Below are 21,047 nucleotides of genomic sequence, written 5' to 3' on the forward strand. Positions count from 1 at the left end.
TGTTTATAAACATTTGCAATCGGATGTTCTAGAATGGACTTCCAGCGACTTTCACATTGCATTTCCCATCGGATATTGTGCGTCATTAAATAATTATTAACAATTTTCGAAACCCTTGTACCAATCAGCTTATAAAAATTTAGCCCTTATCAGACTGAAAAATTAATTGTTAACTTTATGGACATAATTTATGAATATTTATGATTGAAGAAGCTAGATGGAACCTTCAGTGATATTACTGTAACATTTTTGCACGCGTTCGGAGTCTAATCAAATAGTTATTAACAATTTCTGGAGGGCCTGTGCCTTTCCCTAATGCCCGCAATGCGTAAGACAAGGAGAGCACGGCAGCGAGACAAGGAGGCCTCTTCGAAAATAGTTAATAACTAATTGAATGGGAACGTATCCACTGCAAAACAGTAACTGGAATGTAGTTAAGACTTCGCTCTAAGGTCTTTAATCGCAAAAGTTAAATAATTAAATCGGTAGAGAAGAAAAAGTTAATAATTCACTGGGCACCTGTCAAATTATTTGAGGTTATCTTAGAACATGGCTTAGAATAATTATTAATAACTACTTAATTCAGAACAGAACCTGATTAAAAGCTACGTGTGAATGTTGTTAAAGTTTCACTCCACATACTCCGTCCACAAATATTTATAAATTCCTGTTGAACAACGTGGAATTTGTAAATGTTCTAAAGTAGTGCGTAGGTATCAGGAGCCCATGAGGCCACTTTCAGAGTAGGTGGCACTATTTGAATCTCTCTCTCTCTCTATCCTTGTCGCACAGATGACTCTCCTTGTCTTACACATTACGGGTATTAGGCGAAAGGGAAAGACCCTCCTGACATTATTAATAACTAATTAATTCGACACAGAATCTGTGCGAAGTGGGTACAAGAACGTTGCTAAAGGTCCATTCTACATTCTCCCATCATAAATCTTTATAAATTATGTCTGCAAAATTAGGAATTAATTTTTTGGTCCGAATAGTGCTAAATTTTTAATAAGCTATTTTGGACAGGAATTTTGAACATTGTTAATAATTATTTAACAACGCTCAAACTCCGATCGGAAATGCAATGTGAAAGTAACTGAAGGTCCATTCTACAATATCCGATTGCAAGTGTTTATAAACAATTACCGGATAGCGAGTTATTAATGAATTTTCCATCGATTTGATGGAAATTATAGTGTCCCGTCGGACACCTCTTCGGATACCTCCTTGCTCGTCGTGTTTGCCTGATACATATTAGGGGATTCGAAGCGCTGCAGAAAAGTAGGTGGCACGGGTGTCGCGTTCTCTGTCCTTGTCGCACACTAGCTCTGTCCTTGTCTTACACACGGAGAAGATAGGGAAAATTAGTTTACAAACTCGCCACCGTAGATGGCGCCACTGTCGCCACCGTATAAACAGTGTAGGGAAATTGAACATGACAATGTAACTCTCCTCCCAGTGGTAACTTATAAACATTTGTAATCGAAGAATGTAAAGCAACCCTTCGATTTTTATAGAACTTTAGTAAAATTAAGTAAAAGCCTGTCCTAAGATAATCTGAAATAATTGAGTAGAACCTCACTAAATAATAAACTTTCTGGATTGAATTAATTATTATTTGCAGAGCCAAAATTTGAAGAACCAAAATGAGTATCTGGTAATTCTTCTACAACAATGTTTGGTAGATTTAGATCCGAATTAATTATTGGACAAGGATAGTTATATGCATTTCTCGATAGAGGGAGAGAGATAGACAATCAGCTGGCATTTGTTCATTGTCTACGATCTTCAAAGTATTATCGCAGATGGCGCTACACAAGTATATCAATTTTTTGCGCTTGAAAGGAACAAGGAAATGAAAGAAATAAACGATAGAATATGATATAAAATATTTATTTAATTTAGCACGATACAATGACATAAACAGCACATCATACAATAGTAAAACATTCATAAACATCATGAGAAATCAGTTCTTTTACAATCTGTCGCCTCCATTTATAACAAAGGCTATCAATTGAACGTGTCTTTTATCAGCTAAATATATAGGTGGCTATAGCATTTAAGAAAATAGTCGCCATGCGATCGTGTATGATTAAATTAACAATACATACTTCAATAAAATCGTTATCAAAATGTTATTTAAGGATGTAACATCAATGTACTCGTAATAGTTTAATCATTATGACGTATTTATTAATCGTTTGTGAAAACGATCGCACATAACCTTAGCGATAGTTTTAGATACTTTCTCCAAGAAGAAAACTGTAGTTATTTAACTGATACGCCTCTTATATTTAATAATGGCTCGAAGATTAAGTGGCAAAGATAAGCTCAAGTCACTGTTGACAGTGACCAGCACAGCTCTAACTTTGTTTGGTGGTATATGTATGTACCAGAGGAATGAGAAGTTTTACAATAGATATGCTGCACCGTTGATTCGACTGATAGACCCAGAATTGGCTCACAATGCTGCCATTAAGATGCTGAAGTGGGGTCTTGTAGGCAAGCAGACCATAAAAGATCCAGCTTCTCTTGAGATGAATGTATGGGGTATGCAGTTTAACAACCCCATAGGGATGGCTGCTGGATTCGACAAGCAAGCAGAAGCTGTAGAAGGCCTACACAGGATAGGTTTTAGCTTCGTAGAAATAGGTAACACACCTTAAGGGCCCTCTTTTCAACTACTATTGCCACCAGTATCTTTCATTTAACATATTTAACTATGTTTCAGGATCGGTTACTCCAAAGCCACAGTCTGGCAATCCGAAACCAAGAGTGTTCAGACTAGTAGAAGACAATGCTGTTGTAAACAGATACGGCTTTAACAGCGAGGGTCACGATACTGTGTGGCACCGATTAAAAAAGCTCAAAGAAAATAAAGACTTCCACGGTATTGTTGGAGTAAACCTAGGCAAGAACAAGACAATGCAAGATGCGGCTCAGGACTACATAGACGGCATTAAGAAGTTCTCAGATGTTGCCGATTACTTTGTAATTAATGTCTCCAGTCCAAACACGCCTGGCTTGAGATCCTTGCAGAGCAAGAAGGATTTGGAGCAATTGTTAACAAGAATAAACGAAGTTAGGCTGGAAATAGAGAGCAAACAGCCGTTGTTGTTAAAGCTTGCTCCGGACTTGTCCGAGTCTGAGAGGCAGGACGTCGCTGATGTAATACTCAGGAAGCAAACTAAAGTGGATGGTCTGATACTGTGCAATACCACGGTCACGCGGAACAATCTAAAAAGTACGTTGCAAGAGGAGGATGGAGGACTCAGCGGAGCTCCTCTGACCGATATGTCGACCGCGATGATCTCGGACATGTACAACAGAACCAATGGGAGCGTTCCTATCATCGGCGTTGGTGGAATTTTCACTGGAGCGGATGCTTACGACAAAATCAAAGCCGGCGCGTCTCTGGTCCAACTGTACACGTCGTTCGCGTACCTAGGACCACCGATAGTGACAAAGATCAAGCGAGAATTAAACGAAATGCTCGCAAAAGACGGCCTAGCGTCCATAAAAGAAGCGGTCGGCAAAGATAATGTCCGCTGAATTGTGCTAAACAATTTTTCAATGTTTCTTTTTACAGTTACACGTTGGTCCGATTGTATTTTAAATTGCCTTTACTTTATAAAGGCGACAGATGTTACTATATTTATAGAAGTTACGAGATTGTTATGTATATACGGACGATAGGAATAATAAAACAATTTCTATTGTTTCAGCAGAACATTTTTGTAACACTTATTCGAGTAACTGGGTTATATAAACGTGTCTCTCTGTCCGTGTGCTCTTGTACACCCGTCGTATTAGTACAACTATCCAGAAGCATCGACGTGTAATCATTAGACTGTGAATCTCTACGCGATCTCTCATTTTAAAAACGTCAACGGAATTAGTAATCGACCAAAAGATTTTCCTCGAAGAATATATATGAAAATATTGGGTATCTTTATATCGCTTGTTTTATCAGTGCATCGAGATCCGCAATCTGAACGATTATGGTTCCTGTTCCGCCGGCGTAACGTAATTAACCGGGTTATACGTCAAGTAACGCGTACCGCTATGATTAATACTCGCTGGTAATGTCATCTCCGCAAGGTTACATACAATAGTTTTAATTACATTATTCGATTGTCCATTGCAACCGCCCGGATCGAATCGCGAAGGGATCTTGAAACCCGATCGCGATCACAATAGATACAACGGCGAAGATAAAGTTAAAGGAGAAGAAGCTGTTAACAAACTACGACTATTGCAACGTCGCGTCGCTTTTGGTACCGTCTCTGGCGAACGCTTCGCTCTAAAAATTAACATAAATAAAATTGTCGCGTCGGCCGGTTTTCCTCGCCGTCTCGCGACAGTCGCGAAACTGGCGTTACAGATCTCTACTACGCAAAGTACGGTCGCTTTTAAGCTGTAAGCAAAAAGAATAAATCGTTGTCGGTTCGCGCGGTTCGTATACGAATTAAAGATTTCAGGTACACGGGTACGATAACGTTGAGTCGCGACGCCGGGCATCATTGCAGACACAGGTTTCCACCCAGGCCCTGCTCCTTCCTCCATTGAGCCAGACGAATCGCGTACCAGGCCTGGAACAAACGGAAAACATTAATAAGTGAATGGATTAACATTCAGACAGTGGGTTCATTATAATCCGGACACGCAGTAGCATTGCTTTTGTAAGTATACAGGATGTTCACACGTTCTCCTCTTTTATTCTGTCGATATAGTCGGTATACGAGCTTAAGCAGCTTACTTATTATCAATTTAAAGTAGTGGACATATATACTAAAAAGATTTAAAGACATCGGTGTATTAGTTTCAGCTTAATAAGGTAATTGAAAGAAGAAAGATATTTTATTTGATTCAGTCTACTTATTGTTGTTTACGAGGAGAACATGGCGACTCGTTCTAGTCGTGTTTATATCAAGTTGGATAGAAAGATGGTCGACTTGTGTGCCAAGGATGTGCAGTCCGAGGTGTATTCAGAAAGAAAAACGAGAATGGGTCCAAGCGGGTCCAGGTACCGCTGTGATTAAATAAGCGTAAACTTTCCGATGCAAATCACGTCCAAGGACTTGGAAAACGTGGCCCGTGTACGATCCGAAGGAATTGGCAAAAGCAGCGTCCGTGTTCGAAAGAAAGAGGAGAAGAATAGGAACCTCAACATCGGCTTCCGAGAGTCCTGTTTCGGCTGCGAGTAGGACGACATCCGCCGTGTGCGGTGCTCTCGGCCATCGATTGAACTGCTCCTGAAGAACAGCTTCCTGATCAGCCGTCAGGCGAATCACCTTGATATCCGATCCACCCCTGCTGGGGTACTGCGGCGAGGCCGATTTCAGCATTCTTCCTGCGAACAAAATATAAGCTTCCGTTACTTCCCGACGGTCACTGCTGCCCAGCAAAGTCGCTGCAAATTTCTAAGTCCCAACACTTCCGGCACGGGTGACTCAATATTGGGCAAAAGGCGGAAAAGATGAGATTCAAAGCAGCTGCTAGGTCCCAACACTTCCGGCACGGGTGACTCAATATTGGGCAAAAGGTGGAAAAGATGAGATTCAAAACAGCTGCTAAGTCCCAACACTTCCGGCACGGGTGACTCAATATTGGGCAAAAGGCGGAAAAGATGAGATTCAAAACAGCTGCTAAGTCCCAACACTTCCGGCACGGGTGACTCAATATTGGGCAAAAGGTGGAAAAGATGAGATTCAAAACAGCTGCTAAGTCCCAACACTTCCGGCACGGGTGACTCAATATTGGGCAAAAGGCGGAAAAGATGAGATTCAAAGCAGCTGCTAAGTCCCAACACTTCCGGCACGGGTGACTCAATATTGGGCAAGAAGTGGAAAAGATGAGATTCAAAGCAGCTGCTAAGTCCCAACACTTCCGGCACGGGTGACTCAATATTGGCCAAAAGGTGGAAAAGATGAGATTCAAAGCAGCTGCTAAGTCCCAACACTTCCGGCACGGGTGACTCAATATTGGGCAAAAGGTGGAAAAGATGAGATCCGAAGCAGTTTCAAAAAATGTTAGACGTGATGTTTAAATATGCGAGACCGGGCTTCGAATTGGTATCGAGTCTTCGAGCTCAGATCTATCACGTGAACAGGTGTTGAAAGAAAAGGCGAATTCGAAAGAAAAGCGTGTCGATTTGCCTGCCGGCGAGGTGTCGCGAAGCCGCGGCATTTGCCGCGACAAAAGACCCGTGAATCAGCGCGACGTGCCGCGAATATGGGTCTCGGATATTCCCTTTTACGGCGGAGGAACGCGCGCCGCTCCGCCATAAAGGCGTGAGACTCGACGGCCCGGTAAACTGACATTCGTTACATAAGTGCTACTCCCATTATCAGCGGCGACTTATGCTGCGGAGGCGTGCTGATCGTAATAGTTGTATAATAACGCGCGTAATTACGCAATTGAGAATCGCACGAGTTACGCACGAGATCGACGGTCGCCCGGCTAATCAGGCCGGGAGCGTCGTTAACTAACCCTTTTGCGATCGAAGCTGTTTTGCCTGCGGGATTCAGACATTTTATCTGATCTAGAATATTTTCGTTACATATGACATTTTTGTTCAACTATTTATGGAACACGAAGACAGTAATGTAATCGTGTCAAATGTAATTCTTGTGGTGTCTTAGAGGAGACACTCGAGTGCAAATGGCTAACACTTTGGGGACTCGGGGAGACTCAGAGGTAGATTGATCGATCTATCGATCAACGTTAAACGCGTAAGGACTTTCTTTATCCGGAAGCTCGGTTCGAGCTGTCAGCGCGGTCTCCAAGCTGCCAATAACGAGTGAAAGCAAACCCGTCGAAGTTGAACACCGTTGGCAGCCCGCGAATCGTTATTTGCAGATTCGCTCGCGTTTCAGCCACGAGGAACCGACGTCCTCGGGCTCTCGGGTTTAATGGCGGCGCGAACCAGTGACCAGAATAGCGCGACATTGACCCGGGCTCAGGGTCTCCGCGCTTTTGGACACGATTCAAATCCCCGATTCCACGACAACGTAAATAACGGAGCTGGCAGCGCCCGAGACGAGGCGTACGCGTCTCTTTTCCCCGCGATTTTTCGAGTCGAAACGAAACGGAAGGGCGTGGAATGACAGCCGCCGTCGTTTATTTTCCCCGTGATCTCCGAATGCGAAGTGAATGGAGAATGACCAGTGCTGTAAGAGGATCCGATTCTGTTCCGGATCCTCCGGGATGACTTTGTCGCACTTACTCGGCTCGGCGAACGTGAACGTGACCCTCCGCGGCGTTCTCTTCGGCGGTGGAGGGTTCTCGGGGTAAACGGTGCGTCGTTCGCACAGGTAGCACTTTCTCTCGTAGAAGTACGAGGTGATCGGTCTCGGACTGCTCATCGTGTCGAGCGGATGTCGTCCCAGCGCGATAAGATCGGGAGTTTCTCCGCGCGAGGTCCACTGGCGACTGATACCGTGCGATCCCCGCGTCGCACAGGTAATAATGTAAAAATGTAAATCGATGCGTACACGTGGGAGAAGATCAGCCTTGAGGGGGGTGGGTGGGGGGCAAGTGCGCGAATCTTTGACGCGACTTCCCGCCGAATCGCTTGCCAAAATGGTTAATTATACGGGGCCGCTTCCGCTTCTGAATCACCGGCCGATTAAGAGCAAAGATATTTGGCCGCTTTCTAAGTCACCGCCGTAATCGCGACGCGCCCCCCTTTCTCTGTTTAGTATGCTCCGATACGAATGCAACTATGTACAGCCGTGTTCCTCGCTCCTTTGTACAGCCCGTGGAACGCGATAAACAAGCCGAGTCGTTCGCGGCGCGCCACGCGTGGGCGTAAATTGCGATTGATTCGCTTCTTTGGCAAATTGAAACGGATCGTAACGCGTGCGTCAAGAGTTACGGCCGTCGTTATAATTTGCTCGAGCCCGTAGGGGGGGGGGGGGAGAGATCCTCGCGAAGGGTAGACCGCTCGTTTATGCGCGGCGATAAATCTCTAGATCTCGCGAAAGAAAACAGACGAAATCGCCGAGCCGAATAGAAAGCCGGCCGAGCTCGTTCTCTCCTCGGGTTGAATTTACGCTCAGACCGAGTAAGCACCGCCGGTTCTCGCGATCTACCGTCGCAGGCCCTTCACGTTTCCTAGCGAAGGTATTGCCCTCCGGTTGCTATCCAACGCTAAAAGACGAAATTCCTGTTAGGTACAAATTGAAGCTATCAGGTTGTTGCATGTGCAATAAGGCTGACTGAAAAGCAAAACTAGATATCCCAATAGAAACTGAGGATAGAACCTTAGAGATTCGCTTTGTACCTTTTAACCCTTAGCACTCGAATGGCGACTCTAAGGCGCCACTGAAAATTGCCGTATCATTATTCAAAATATTTTGTACTTTATTAAATTTGTTTGTATTTAATAAATCACTAAACACTTCAGTATTGTACGAGCAAATTACACCATTTTCGTATGGATAACATGAAAAAATATATATAGAAGGAAAATATTCTAGATCGGAAAAAATGTTTCGTTTTGGAGTCAATACAGCTTCGAGTGCAAAGGGTTAAGATATATTCCACTCGAAGTTTGTAATAGTTAGTATTTCTTGATCGAAACGCTTCGTAACATTTGCATTCTACAAGACATTTCATATGCAACAACCTAATATTATAAGCTGTGTAGCTTGTTCACAGCGTTTGTTAGTCGAACAAGAGCTGTGGATGTAGAAGAGACTGGCTTTTGAACCGGTCAAGACAATAAACGACAGATTGAGTGCAACTTCGAGCTTGTTGGTTTTTCCATTCTCCTTTGGGACAAAGGAATAAATGACTGTGGTCTGTTGTTGCCACTGCTTTAGAGCGATCGTCTTCTTGCGCAACGAGAGGCCGATCGCGACGGTGCAGCGTGCCTGATAAGCCAAAGGCAGTAAGGAGGATCGGTTCCGCGTTAACCGTGACATTTCTGTGGCGCGGTGTTTGTTGTCTTTGCGCGTGCGGCCGCGTGGGCGTCCGCCTTGAGCCGCCTTTGCGGGGCAGCTTCGTGGAATGTTAAACTTGACCTACAGATCGGATCGCATGCAAATAAAAGTAGCCGCGAACGCGGACGAGCGCAGGCGATCGGGGACGAACTGCTTCCGATCGGCTAAGCCTCGCCGTCGGTGACAGAACAAGATCGGCGCCGAGCCGTAACAAGATCGGCGCTCGTGTTCGCGGTTTCCTCGGACACGCGACGTATATCCCCGTTTTCCACAAAGTTTCCCGCAGAACCGGAGAAAATCGCAGAAATCACGTGGAAAAGACGGATCGGATCGCGTTGTTGTCGTTTATTTCGCGTTTTCGTTGCTCGAGAAAGCGTGACACGATCCGGATCACACGTCCGTGTACAGGGGACTGTCCTCCAGGTCGGCGTACAACTCCTGCAGCTTGCCAGGCGTGCAGTAAACTGGTGCATCCTCTTCGGAGAACTGCAGGAACTTCAGCAGGCTCTCCTCCAAACGTTGATGGTACACCGATCCCGCGTACTTCGCGACGATTCGTCGACGATCGGCAACCTCCATCTGCAGACGCGTTGCGATCGACCGTGTAAGTAAGGGTTAGAGGAGATTCGCATGGTTCCGGTAACTTACTGATTTCCAGTTGGTCTTCTTCAAAGCGCGAATGCAGTCCTCGATCAACGACTCGCCGGGCACCGCCTGTCACGAGAACGTTTCAATGTTCGCTGATATCTCTGCGAATACTCTTTGTGTTTACCGTTTTCGATAAAAGGGTCGCCCGGTTTTCCATCCGGAGGCAGTCGAATCGGTCGATGAACAGCGCCGTTGCCCACGGTTCCCGGAAGTACGCGAAGAAGTCCGAGATCAACGAATCCTGACGCATCGGAATATCATGAAGACGCACCCGAAGACGATACAGAGATCGACGGGACGTTCGCTTACTTGAAACCGCGTTTTCAATTCGTTCAGCAGGCTCTCGTGCTTCCCGTACAGTCGGATCATCTGGTGGACCTCGAAATCCTGGAAAGGTACTTCAACGATAGACTGAAGGACACGAATTACATTAAGGATTCCTCAACTCGGCAAGTTGGAAACAGGTACCCAAGTACCCTTTCTTTCTTATTTGTCTTATCAACGGAAGGATTATGAGGATCTAGCTTCTACCTCTCTGCTGAAGCAAGTGATCGTCTCCACAATGTCATAGCGGTCCAACCGTAGGCGAAAGTAGCCGATCTCGGAGTCGCAGCTTCCAGTGACCATTTCCGTGCCCTAAACGAGATCGTTCACGAAATCGTTCGCACGAAACGACTGGTGCGACCCGGTCGGTCGAGAGGACGTCGCGATAACTCACGGAGGTGTCGAGCGGATTCGGATGTTTGCTCATCGGGATCTTGCCGGGTTTGCGGACGTGCAGGTACCGATATCCGCCGGGCAGAGTGCAAGCCACGATGTTCGGTGCACGGAACGACGAGAAAGGGAAGTATTTCTTGCGCTTGCACGGCTTAACGGCCTTCTCGCCGTATCTTTGTTGCTTGACGATTATCGATCGCAGCATCTTCGCCAGCTTCGCAAGCGAATTGCGTTAGTATGCGGCGAAATAGTGTGCTCCGCTGTACTAACTCTCTCGCCAATTTCCACGCTGTTGTAGTATCTGTGCTCCCAGGACGCCGCGTAGAACTTCCGGCTGTACTTGGTGCTGTTCCCGGCTGCGAATACGAACGGATCGTTGGTCCGGAACTCGGAGTCTATCACCAGCATGCCGTCGTACATCAAGCCAGCCTTGCAGAACGCTGAAACGCATCTATGAAGAAATTGCCGGCATAGTCGGTACTTCGTTCAAAGACTGCTTCGGTCACCCAAAAATATCTTCGGGTCGATAGTCTTCTCGTGAAACGCAATCAGAGCGTCGCATCGCACTATCTTAATACTGCCCTTCGACCGCAGGACCAGTGCCTCTATCATCCCTCCTTTTGTCGAGTCATGCAAGTACCAGTCGATGATCTCCCATTCCTGAAGAAGGCTCACACCGCTGTCCAAGATATGAGTCATCGCCACAGCATGCACCTTGAACGGCTCGAGTCAGTATCTTCGGGGAAACCGATTATATCCTCGCGTACTTCGATTTCGTACCTCGCAGTCGTTAAAGAAGACACTTTTGTGGGAATCGCACGGGTGCATCGGCGGCTCGATCAAAGTGATCCAGGAGCCGTCCATACCAGATTCGAGGAGACCCTGGAGTGCGCAGTAACAGTCGATGCTGCGCCCGTAGAGGACGATCGTCTCTGAAAGAGTTCGCAGTTTCAGCCATGGTTTACGAAGCAGAAGAAGACGAAGAAGAAGGAATCGAGTCGTCTCACTTTCGTCTTCGAAGTTTTTGGTCAACAGGCGAATCTTCTCGAGGCAAGTGACCGCTTGCGTGTCGTCGTTGATCGCCAGGCAATTCCAGGGCGTCTCTTGCTCTTTCCATTCTCTGTCCGCAAGAGGTGCGAGAAAATTGGTGAAATACATAGTTCACTTCGATTATTCAGGATATTCGTGTGAAATGGAACGAGTTAATTAGTCAGTGACCAACTCGTAGTCGTCTCGATTCGAGGGTTTGTAAATCAAATTCGATCTTTCTTACGTCTCCACGGTTTTGTACTCGACCAAACCATTTTTCTCAGAAATGCATAACACCCGCAGTCTAGTTCTCACTATGCTCTTTACCCTCTTTTGATCATGTCCAACTCCTCCTGGAACTGCGGCTTCTGGTACTGTAGGCCGCAGGTGACCACCAGGTAGTCGTACGTGATGTTTCCTCGATTCATCACCGTCACGTGCTTCTCTTTCCTGAAGATCGCAACGACGAAGTTGAAGCATGTCCACGTATCAAGGCAGCGCGATTTCTACAACTTCGCCGCCGGTACTCGGCGTTGGCAGTAATTTCTCGAGGCAGGATCTACCTGTTAACCTCAACCACGGTGCCGTAGACGACGTTGATCCAAGTACGCGCGGCGACCAAACGACGATGCTCGTGGCAATAGCGGCCGTGAAAGGGAATCATGCTTGCAACCGCGGAGCTCCGTTCATTTTCGAAAGGCAGCCCGCGCGGCGATATCAGCGTGACGTTAGCGTACCGAGTCGAATCGTGCGGGGCCCTGGAAATTTCCTGATTTTCCAGACTCTGATCACAGCTTACCGAGACTTCTCGGTCCTCTGTCTTCCGTTACCCGAAAGCTAGATGTTCTAGAAGAGCCACGCCGCAGTCCGAGGCTCCTATCACCACTATCTTCGTGTCGTGCACCAAACTGGTGTCGCTCAGCATTCTCGGAGTCGTCATGAACAGCGAGAATGGTTCGCTCACGGTTTTCGGCTGATCGGTTTCCACGAGACCTCGGAATCTGTACTCGATCCTTCTTCGAGGCTGCACGTGGACCATCGAGTTCAGACAAATCGGCAGAGGCTGCGAGCGCGTCTGAAATCCGGATTTTACACAGAGATCTTAAGGAAGGTAGAATGAATCGTTTTTTTTTTTAGGGTTCTATGTACCAGAGCGCTCATCGAGGTTGGAGTTAGGCGATAGTAGAAAACGATCAGGCCACTCTGGCGGCTGAGTTCCCAGAAGAAATGGCGCAGATGAATGGCGAAGATCGGCATCAGGACGAAGTGCATGATGCAGCCGTACGCATCCGCGGCCACGTCCTTCGTCGAGATGTAATCCTCCACGTGGAAACGCCTTCTGATGTACGTCACGTCCTTCTCCACGCTGATCGAGCAACGCGAACATTTGTCGGCACGGTAAACGCATAAAATCCGCAGTCTAGCGATCGCTAAATATCGATTCCAAATACCAGAAGATCGCCACACCGACGATCCTGTCGTTCCAGGTAAATACATAGCAGAACAAATCCGATCTCCCCTTCTTAACTGCCTCGTCGAAATCCTCCAAAATGGTCTGCGCTTTCGGGATCTTCTGCAACAGCGTCTCAACATCATCCCGATCCTGAGGACCTGCCCAACGCGTCCTGATGTCTCCCAGAAGAGCAGCTCGATGCGTTACGTACAGGGCCATCGGAAAATCTCTGTTACACTTGACCGGCACTCTCTAAACGATTTCCAACGTTAAAAGAATCGCAGACATTCATCGGTGGATAGAAAATCGTACCACGAAGTTCCTGAGGAAGGAGAGCTCCGGATGATCGGAGGGCACCAGGATCGTGCAGTAATCCATGCCTGGGAAGCACTCGAACGCAGCCTCGAGGAAAATCGTGCAGCATCGTTGTTCCACCTGATCATCGATCGCGAACACCTCGACGACGAATGCGTTAGGCTGGCCTTGATAGATCGGTTGCGGGGGCAGCTGGATCTCTATGTCTTCCGTTTTCTCTTGCACCGTATCTCTCGATACGCCCTTTCCTTTTTTTTTGTACAAGCAATTTCGGTTATAATTAGATTACAAGAGACAGGAGCCAGACAGGCATTCCGTTCTCCCTTGAAGTTCTTGTTTCAGGTGTTTCAGCGGTCAGTGACCACTTGAAATAGTGGTCAGTGACCACACAGTACAATAACCATTTGCAATAGTGGTCAGTGACCACATAGTACAAATGACCATTCCGTTCTCTCTTGAATAATTTCAACGTGTTGGAGATATCGATACCTTTCAACTGTTAAAATTATTCTACTATTTCAAGTTGTGCCTTCTCGAATCGGAATCGGTCCAACGAAAACTCACGGGGAATAGTGTCTGTAGAGTCCATTATTCCGTGCACCAGCATGCTCCACCGGAAAAACGCTCGATAATTATCATCGTAATTAGCAGCAGACTCTGACTTTTTCGCTGTATCGACATCGTAGGCATACGAACTGGAGGAACTACTTCCTGCAACTTCTCCAAAGTCCACCGTGCTTCTATCCAAAGAAGTCGGAAGCTCGTCTTCGCTGCGCAGGAAACATGGCAGATACAGCGGAGGAGATTAAATTTGAAGGTTGGGTCTTAAATTTTCAAGTGTTCCCTGCGGACTGTACAGTGCTTCCACAGGCTTCTCGGTGAAAACGGAGCAGAAGGTTTTGCTGGCGGGCTCGAAGCTTTCGTCAGGGATTATGTCGTGCTTGTGGGGCTTCCTCAGGCCGTTGTACAGGGCCAGCTCGAAGTTCTCGTTGAGCATGTCCACGTCTACCCGATTGCTGAGGAACATCACGCCGGTGGCCAGGCCCCCCTTGTCCTCGGAGACGATCAGATGCCGGAAATCGTTCGGGTAGCGAACCATCTCGCTGACGTAGTACTCCCCGTAGCGCTCCTTCAGCAAAGTAGACTCGGCGTCGATCAGCGGGATCACTATATCGTTGTCCTCCTCTCTGCTCCGAGTTTATGCAGTTACGGTGCGATCGAATTGTGAGATTCGTCCAGCAGTTACAAAATGACAAAAAGGAACTTTAACGTCGGTACTGACTCCGAGGAACATTTCAAAGTTACAGGAGGTCAGATTATTTCTAGAATTGTATTAGGATTAATTTTGTTGATCGTTGTGACTTTTTTGGCGCTTTCCGATGAAGTTGGCTGATCGAGCTTTCTGCAGACGGATCAATCGAAGGGCCAAGGTTACTCACACGACCCTCCGGATCCTCTGCCTGTGTACCGTGGCGTTCCTGAAGGCCACGAGCAACGACTGCGACGGGCACCAGTTCAACAGGCACTTGGGCTGAATTTTGGTCATCTGGTTCTCGAACACGTCCTCTGGAACAGGTCAGCGAGAACAGTTTTCCGCTGACTGTTCGTCGTCGGAATCTATTCGATTCGTTCGAGAGGGTCACCTAGTATAGTCCGCGGAGGTTGCACGAGCATCACGTGCAGCAGATGCGGGGCGACGTTGAACAACCCGGTCATGAGCTTCTCGAAGAAACGGCCGGTGTACCGGTGGTCCCACGCGAGGAAGTGCACGAACAGCGCGTTTCTTTCCGTCATCTTCCCAACCCTTTTTGCGGCGAGCGTAGGTGAGACGCCCCGAGACCTGACCTTGATCCCCGGAGAGCTCGCGCATACGAGTATATTTGCATAAAGATCGGCCGAAGCTTTTTAAACGCGTTGCACAAAGGAACCACTATTGCAGACGCTGGCGTTTCGAATCGACATTCCAAGCGATTATTAGTAGACTGCGGATTTTATGCAAATCGGTAGGTGTAATCAGTAAAGAAAAATACTGTTATATTATTTTGAAGCTACTCGGAAAGGAAATAAATTTCTATTTCACCCCAGTTTGTTGCAATTTGGGTAGGAAATCTTTTAGCTGTGCACTTATTAGTGTTATCGCCGAATGCCAACGTATCGGATAAAGCAATTTGGTCGTTCTTCGAGCAATACTCGCATGCGGTCTCGCGGTTTACCCGTATAGCGTTTGTAGCCAGCACGGCCAGTCCTCCGGAGTCACCGCCGGCACATTAGGATAATTGCACAGACACATGCCCGAGACGAGGTCGTGTTTCTCGTTCCACTGGACCACCGACAGACAGCTCGCCTCGCTGGAAACGCAACGTTTCCTGTGATCTCGGTGGCAACCAGCCGTCTGGTTGATTATTCGATCGGATAGGCATTGGATAGGCACTAGATACGTCCGAGGTCTACGTCGCCGAATACGCTGCACGTCGACGGACACGAGAACTTCTCGATGAACGTCAGATCTTCGTGCTCCATCCTCCTGACGCCCACGATGGCCGGCAGCGGGTGCCGGTCATCGTTGTGTCCGGTGAAATTTGCCTCGGGATCGCCGAGCCACATGTCTTCTTACTCGGAGAGATCCAATGAACTGAAATGTGTCGCGGGAACCCCGATCCGTGACTCTTTTCAATTCATCAATGATCCCAAGTGACGTATACCGGTCGTCTCACTTGTTTGCGTCCGAATCCGTCACGAGATAATGCGCGCGGCTAGACTGCTCAATCGCAGCGAGACAAATGGAGCGATAACTTTGTTTAGTTTTATACGCGTACACTCTCCTCCATAAATCACCGGACGCTTGAAACTTTCTTAAAAATTGCTGATATTCAAAATTTTAAATTACCCACGCTCATTTCCCGTCTTTTAAGCTCCAACAAATTCAAGCGTTTCCACGAAAACGGAAGAACTCTGTTCGTACCCGAATCCATTGTAGATTTGAAAATTGAAACTTCTCCTTCGAAATGGCTGCCCGATTTTTTCTTTTTTTTTAATCGATTCCATAATTGTCTCAACGCATCAGACAACGAACGATTCAGACGCATTAAAAACGTATCGAGACAAGTTACAGGATCGACGTAACGTTGCATACGATCGAAAATCGATTCAGCATAAGCGCAGCGTTGGTCCACGGCCGCACCAGCCCGATCACAAGCGTCAATCCGCAATCTTCTCGAGAGTGTTGCGCGATCGTCTCTGTGATCCAGCTCCGAGGAAAACGGTGATCTATCCGGCTCGCTCTTTTAACAATCGGTCCAGAGTTTGCCGGAGATTAGCGGTGGAAACGGATGATCGATGAAGCAAGGTGCGGCGAGCCGCCGGATGCAAACGCTCGATCGCGAGAGATCGATCCGAGGGAAACGCACGATCGAATTACCCAGGAGTGTAGTCGGGTATTCCGACCGTGGGAAAAATCGCGGCTCTAGGTATACGTATGGGCCCGACGAGGCGACCGACTTTAACGCCCGCAAAAAAGGTAATAACGAAACTCCTCGAACGATTTAAACCGGAGGGGCAAAGTAATTGCTTCGCGTTCTCGCTCCGCGGTGATTCCCCTCCCTTTCCCCCTCGCCTTTCTTCACCGGCGAATCGCCTTTGGGCTCGTGTTTCGCTGCGCAGATTCTCTCTGCGAAGCACCCGGAGCTTCGTCGAGGAACAGAATCGTCCGGCGACTGCACCTGGAGCTATCCGAACTAAGCACGACTCTTTAACGATCATTTCACGCCACGACTACGTCAATTTGCTCCTCAAAAAAGCTGCACGCTTTGCGTCTGGTTTTATCGTGAACAATGGGAACAATTATTATCCGTAGACTGGGGATTTTTATGCAAAATAAACCTAATAAATCTTATTAGGTTCAAAATATCATACCGACATTCTGAACTTCTTTTAATGTCTACTAAATTCTATTTCTTTCTTTCTACTAAATTGCAATTACTCTTTTTTCATTCGAGCCATAAAAATATGCGTTGAAACTACAGAGTGCAACGTCGTAGAGTGTCCCAGAGAATTTTGATTATCGACAGAAGGGGCAAAAATAAGTGTAGCAGCGTGTAACGAGCGTGGTCCGAGCGGAGAGTTTAACGTGTTAATTAATGGCGCAGCCGGTCGATTATTTCTTATAGGAATCGCCGCGCCGGTTGGAAGCGGAACGACGCGGCAACATCCGGGTTTGCAGCGCGTCGGCCGGCACGGCGATTACTCTTTGGACGACTATGGCTCGCGGAAATGTCGGGGGTGCGAACGAACGGCGTGTCACGATCGTCGCGATGGTTTTTCTTTTGCGGCATGCCGCAACACATATCGCGGAAGCTATTTACGGTGGAGCGCGGTGCGTACAGTACCGCGCAGTGCGTGCAACGCGGTGAACACGTGCGCGCGAACAACCGATAATGCAATCGTCCCTCGAGCTATGCACTTTTGCGCCGCGAGGGACCACCTTCTACGTTTCGTTGTTATTCTAATTTCCATCCTATGCTCGTTCTCTCCCCGGTCGCCGTGTGTGCCCGCAGGGGAGAACAAGTATATGTGGGATTCGAGGTTCGAGGTCTGCTCGCCGCGTTTCCGAGAATCTTTAATGATCCGCGTCATGCAACGCCGCTCGCCGTCACGAGACGCGAAACGGGAACGCGAGCTGGCACGAGTGAACGTTTTGGCAATCCGGTCTGTACAACTTGTTGGGAGATAGGCCCGATTAGCCCGATACCGCTCCGAACAACCTCTTTCATGCTCTGTTCCACGGGTATATTCGAGCGCCGAGAAACGGCCTACGTTGTTCGCACGTACACTGTGTCGAGAAAGTATTCGTTGTCCCAAGTTCCTCCCTACGAACTCGACAGAGCTCGCGGAACCCTTAAATTTCTTGTTTCACCAGTTCTAGGACACCCACTCGAAAAAGATCGCAGCGGTCAGTGACCACGCACAGCACAATGACCATTTGAAATAGTGGTCAGTGACCGCACAGTACAAATGACCATTTGAAATAGTGGTCAGTGACCCAACGAGGACCTTCTGAAATGCTATGAGTGGTCAGTGATCTCCTGAGAGCTTCCAAAATCTCGCACACCTAGGAAGCTAAAAACTGTACGTGACAGTCGTGTAAAATGAAGAAGCAAGACGTTTACAATTCGTCGAAAAAATATGTTGACTACATTGCTTCGAAGGTTTGTTTAACGCTACCGTGACAAGTCCGATATTTCATATGCGACAACCTAAGAGCATTAATTGATTCGTATAAACGAGGCTGCATTCTATTCTCTACGCTCTGCACCTGCGAACCCAAAGGTCTAAGTCTAAACGGTTCTCCGCGGAAGTATCTTTCGAGCAACAGTTCGTCCATTGTTCTCGTTCCTGCGCGGCGAAAATCGCAACGAAAAGAACAGTCGAACGTTTCGCGAGCGTTACGGGCGTTGCGGGTCTGCGGTTCCTGCGAGGCAATTAAGTGAAACTGGAGACGAAAAGCGCGCGAGAACCGATCGATTACGGTTCCCAAGGCGGAGAGAAGGGTTTCCCGCTCGAGCCGGGAACGATCCGAGCCAGAAGTTTCTAATTAACTCGCCGGAGATCCGTCGGCCGATTACGTGGGATCGTGAGATCGCCGCGAAGAGACCAGACAAGACAAGACGAAACGAAACGAGACGAGACGAGACGCGATCGGACGCGGAAGGAACGCTGGCTCGTGCGAACAACGAGCTCTTATTGATAACTCAAGCCGCAAAGTGTTTTCTCCGGTTGCGCTCCCCTTCGGAGTTCTTCGAGTCTGTTTGACCAGCTAAATCGACCGGAAATTTAACGAATCCCGTCGATCCGATATACGTAGATCGAACGAACTCTCGACCACTCGCGGCGCGTTACGTCAGAATCGAACACCGTACGAATATCCGACTTGCGAAACGCGGCGGCTCCTTGTTCCTTTACTTTTACTTTTACCCGGGTTCCCGCAATCCCACAGTCCTCGCCGCGCGGAAATCAGAGCTAATCCATCGGAACACGGTATTGTTCGTTTCCTCGATCGCGCAACACACGGTAGAAATTCCGCCGACTGAATTCAATTATGTCACCCTCGCGGACGAGCTGCGACGATTTATTTCCCAGAACCGCTGTGTAGCGAACCGGTCGCAAGCGTGTTCGCGTATGTTTCGTGACGCGTGTAAACCGCGAGTCTCTAGAGTGATTCATTAGGCAGCTATTCTACAAACAACAAACATCTGCGCGATTTAGCTACCTGTGATGTGTAAGGAAACATCCGTTTCCTCTCTAAAATGTTCTACGATGTTCGGTAACATTATACTTTACGGTTTCAACGCGTAGTTTCGTGGTAGTGACAGTCAAACAATTTCATCGTTTGTCAATCATAATAATCGTTTGAACAGACTTTAAAAACAAATTGCAAATACCTAGGTACCTGGGACCTTGGTATTAGAAGCAGCATATACATATTCAATGCGCAACTTCGACGATACGTATCTCGTTACTGGAACGAATTGTAAAAATTAGGTCGGTGCAGCTCGTACGGAATGGCTTGGTGGTCGAATTTAGTTTCTTCCGTGGCCATGATCGCGAAACAACAGAAATAGAAGGCTCGAGACGGCCGAGCCTCGTTCGAAGAGAGAAAAATGTTTTCTCTTTTCTCTTGGCAACGGATTGGCTCCGCGACAATCCTTGACTCTCGCTACTCGGTTGTCGTGACAGCGCTCAAAGTACACCTCCGATCTGTTCCACTTCTTTGCTGCGTCGCAAAAACCGCGAGCAATCTTGCACAACGGGTCGTGTGCTCGCGCTAATCAGCTATTGTTTGAATACCATTATCGTCCTGTTATCTGACCGGCGAAGGTATCGCGGCTCGTTAACGGGATTAGCGAAATTAGCGTCGAAACCGCTTCGATCCACGGGCAAACAATCGAGCGACAACCGTGCGCGATTTTCCACGGGCTTTTCACGGAAAAGTAGAGTGGATTTCGGCATTGTCGTGAAGCATAGTGCCGCGCGGAACAACGAGACGGCAACAGGAAACATAAAACTGCACCGGTGTTGCATCCTGCGTGCATCACTCTCTTCGCACGGTGATAAACTCTCTTTCGAGTCGAATAAGTTCTAATCTAGATTTGATGCATCTGGAAGAAATATGCAAAAAAGAAAAAATCGCATTCTCTTCTTCCCACAACAAATACAGAAATATTTTATTTTGCATAAAGATCCGTCTAAGACAAGTAAGAAATCGTAGTGCAACTGTTTTGGACGTGTTAAGAACGCAGTAAGGAGAGATTCAGATGCAGGCTCGAATGCAACAGCGTGCAACCACTGTGCACAGCGATCGCGTTAACATACGCTCGATATTAAATATGCGTTTCGAGTTGCCTCATCCTCGCCGCATTACGCTTCCAGAGTGTTGTAATTTTCGCGGAGGTTTCCAAGTTTCGCCGTTGAATGGACAGGCTTATCGCGATCGTGGCAAAGTCGAGGCATCGATCGGTCATTCTGTTAGCGGTCAGTGGTGGAGGGTTGCGAGGAGAATAGCGAAGGCTTACCTGTTGCTGCTTCGAGGTTTCGATCCGATGTAGAAGGTGTCTCGGTGAAACGGTGCAACACCCTCGCTCGACGACGGTGCGCGCTAGACTGGGAACTGCGATCAGCCGGCGGACTTTCGAAGATGAAGCGAATCGGCGGCGGCCTGCAGCTGCAACGCGAAAGAGAGTCGTGACGGTGAAGGTGGGAGGTAGGGGAAAGTGTATACCTGACGTGTGAGCTACTCGCCTGCCTGTTCGGCCCGTTATCGAAAAATGGGAAGCGAACGAAAATTGTCTATCGCGGCGTCGGCGTCGGCGTCGTCGTCGTCGTCGCGTCGTCTACATCCTGCTTTCTCCTCGCGCCGCTGTTTATCAACGCCGAATTTC

General features: G+C 47.7%; 3 protein-coding genes across 5 annotated transcripts; 1 reads left to right on the top strand and 2 right to left on the bottom strand.

The window, feature by feature from the left end:
• Window positions 1–1,789: 1,789 nt before the first annotated feature.
• Dhod (dihydroorotate dehydrogenase 2) lies at window positions 1,790–4,206 on the top strand. Its single transcript, XM_076794736.1, has 2 exons — window positions 1,790–2,655; window positions 2,735–4,206. Exons 1-2 carry the CDS (start codon window positions 2,304–2,306, stop codon window positions 3,553–3,555), a joined length of 1,173 nt encoding a protein of 390 aa, XP_076650851.1. The 5' UTR covers window positions 1,790–2,303; the 3' UTR covers window positions 3,556–4,206.
• Window positions 3,714–20,830, bottom strand: LOC143357975 (homeodomain-only protein). Of its 3 annotated transcripts, none has more exons than XM_076794744.1 (3): window positions 20,682–20,830; window positions 5,169–5,356; window positions 3,714–4,595 (listed from the first exon to the last, which is right to left on the bottom strand). In XM_076794744.1, the coding sequence occupies exons 2-3, from the start codon at window positions 5,349–5,351 to the stop codon at window positions 4,524–4,526; spliced, it is 255 nt and encodes an 84-aa protein (XP_076650859.1). In that variant the 5' UTR covers window positions 5,352–5,356; window positions 20,682–20,830; the 3' UTR covers window positions 3,714–4,523. The 3 variants fall into 3 exon arrangements, with proteins under 3 accessions (XP_076650859.1, XP_076650858.1, XP_076650857.1); XM_076794743.1 differs by lacking the exon at window positions 20,682–20,830 and adding an exon at window positions 7,232–7,766; XM_076794742.1 differs by lacking the exon at window positions 20,682–20,830 and adding an exon at window positions 7,228–7,687 and having other exon boundaries at window positions 5,169–5,352.
• LOC143357649 (cilia- and flagella-associated protein 61) lies at window positions 9,342–15,667 on the bottom strand (the record flags this gene model as incomplete). Its single annotated transcript, XM_076794171.1, is given in 18 exon segments — window positions 9,342–9,530; window positions 9,600–9,665; window positions 9,724–9,840; window positions 9,909–9,986; window positions 10,131–10,235; window positions 10,303–10,517; window positions 10,520–10,756; window positions 10,823–11,030; window positions 11,097–11,478; window positions 11,673–11,795; window positions 11,909–12,103; window positions 12,176–12,446; window positions 12,771–13,050; window positions 13,111–13,361; window positions 13,678–13,883; window positions 13,926–14,308; window positions 14,553–14,679; window positions 15,327–15,667. Coding segments are annotated over 18 exon segments (3,774 nt in total), but the record flags the coding sequence as incomplete, so codon positions are not given.
• Window positions 20,831–21,047: the final 217 nt, after the last annotated feature.

Source organism: Halictus rubicundus, chromosome 10, assembly GCF_050948215.1.
Source record: "Halictus rubicundus isolate RS-2024b chromosome 10, iyHalRubi1_principal, whole genome shotgun sequence".
In the NCBI taxonomy this organism is placed as follows: domain Eukaryota; kingdom Metazoa; phylum Arthropoda; class Insecta; order Hymenoptera; family Halictidae; genus Halictus; species Halictus rubicundus.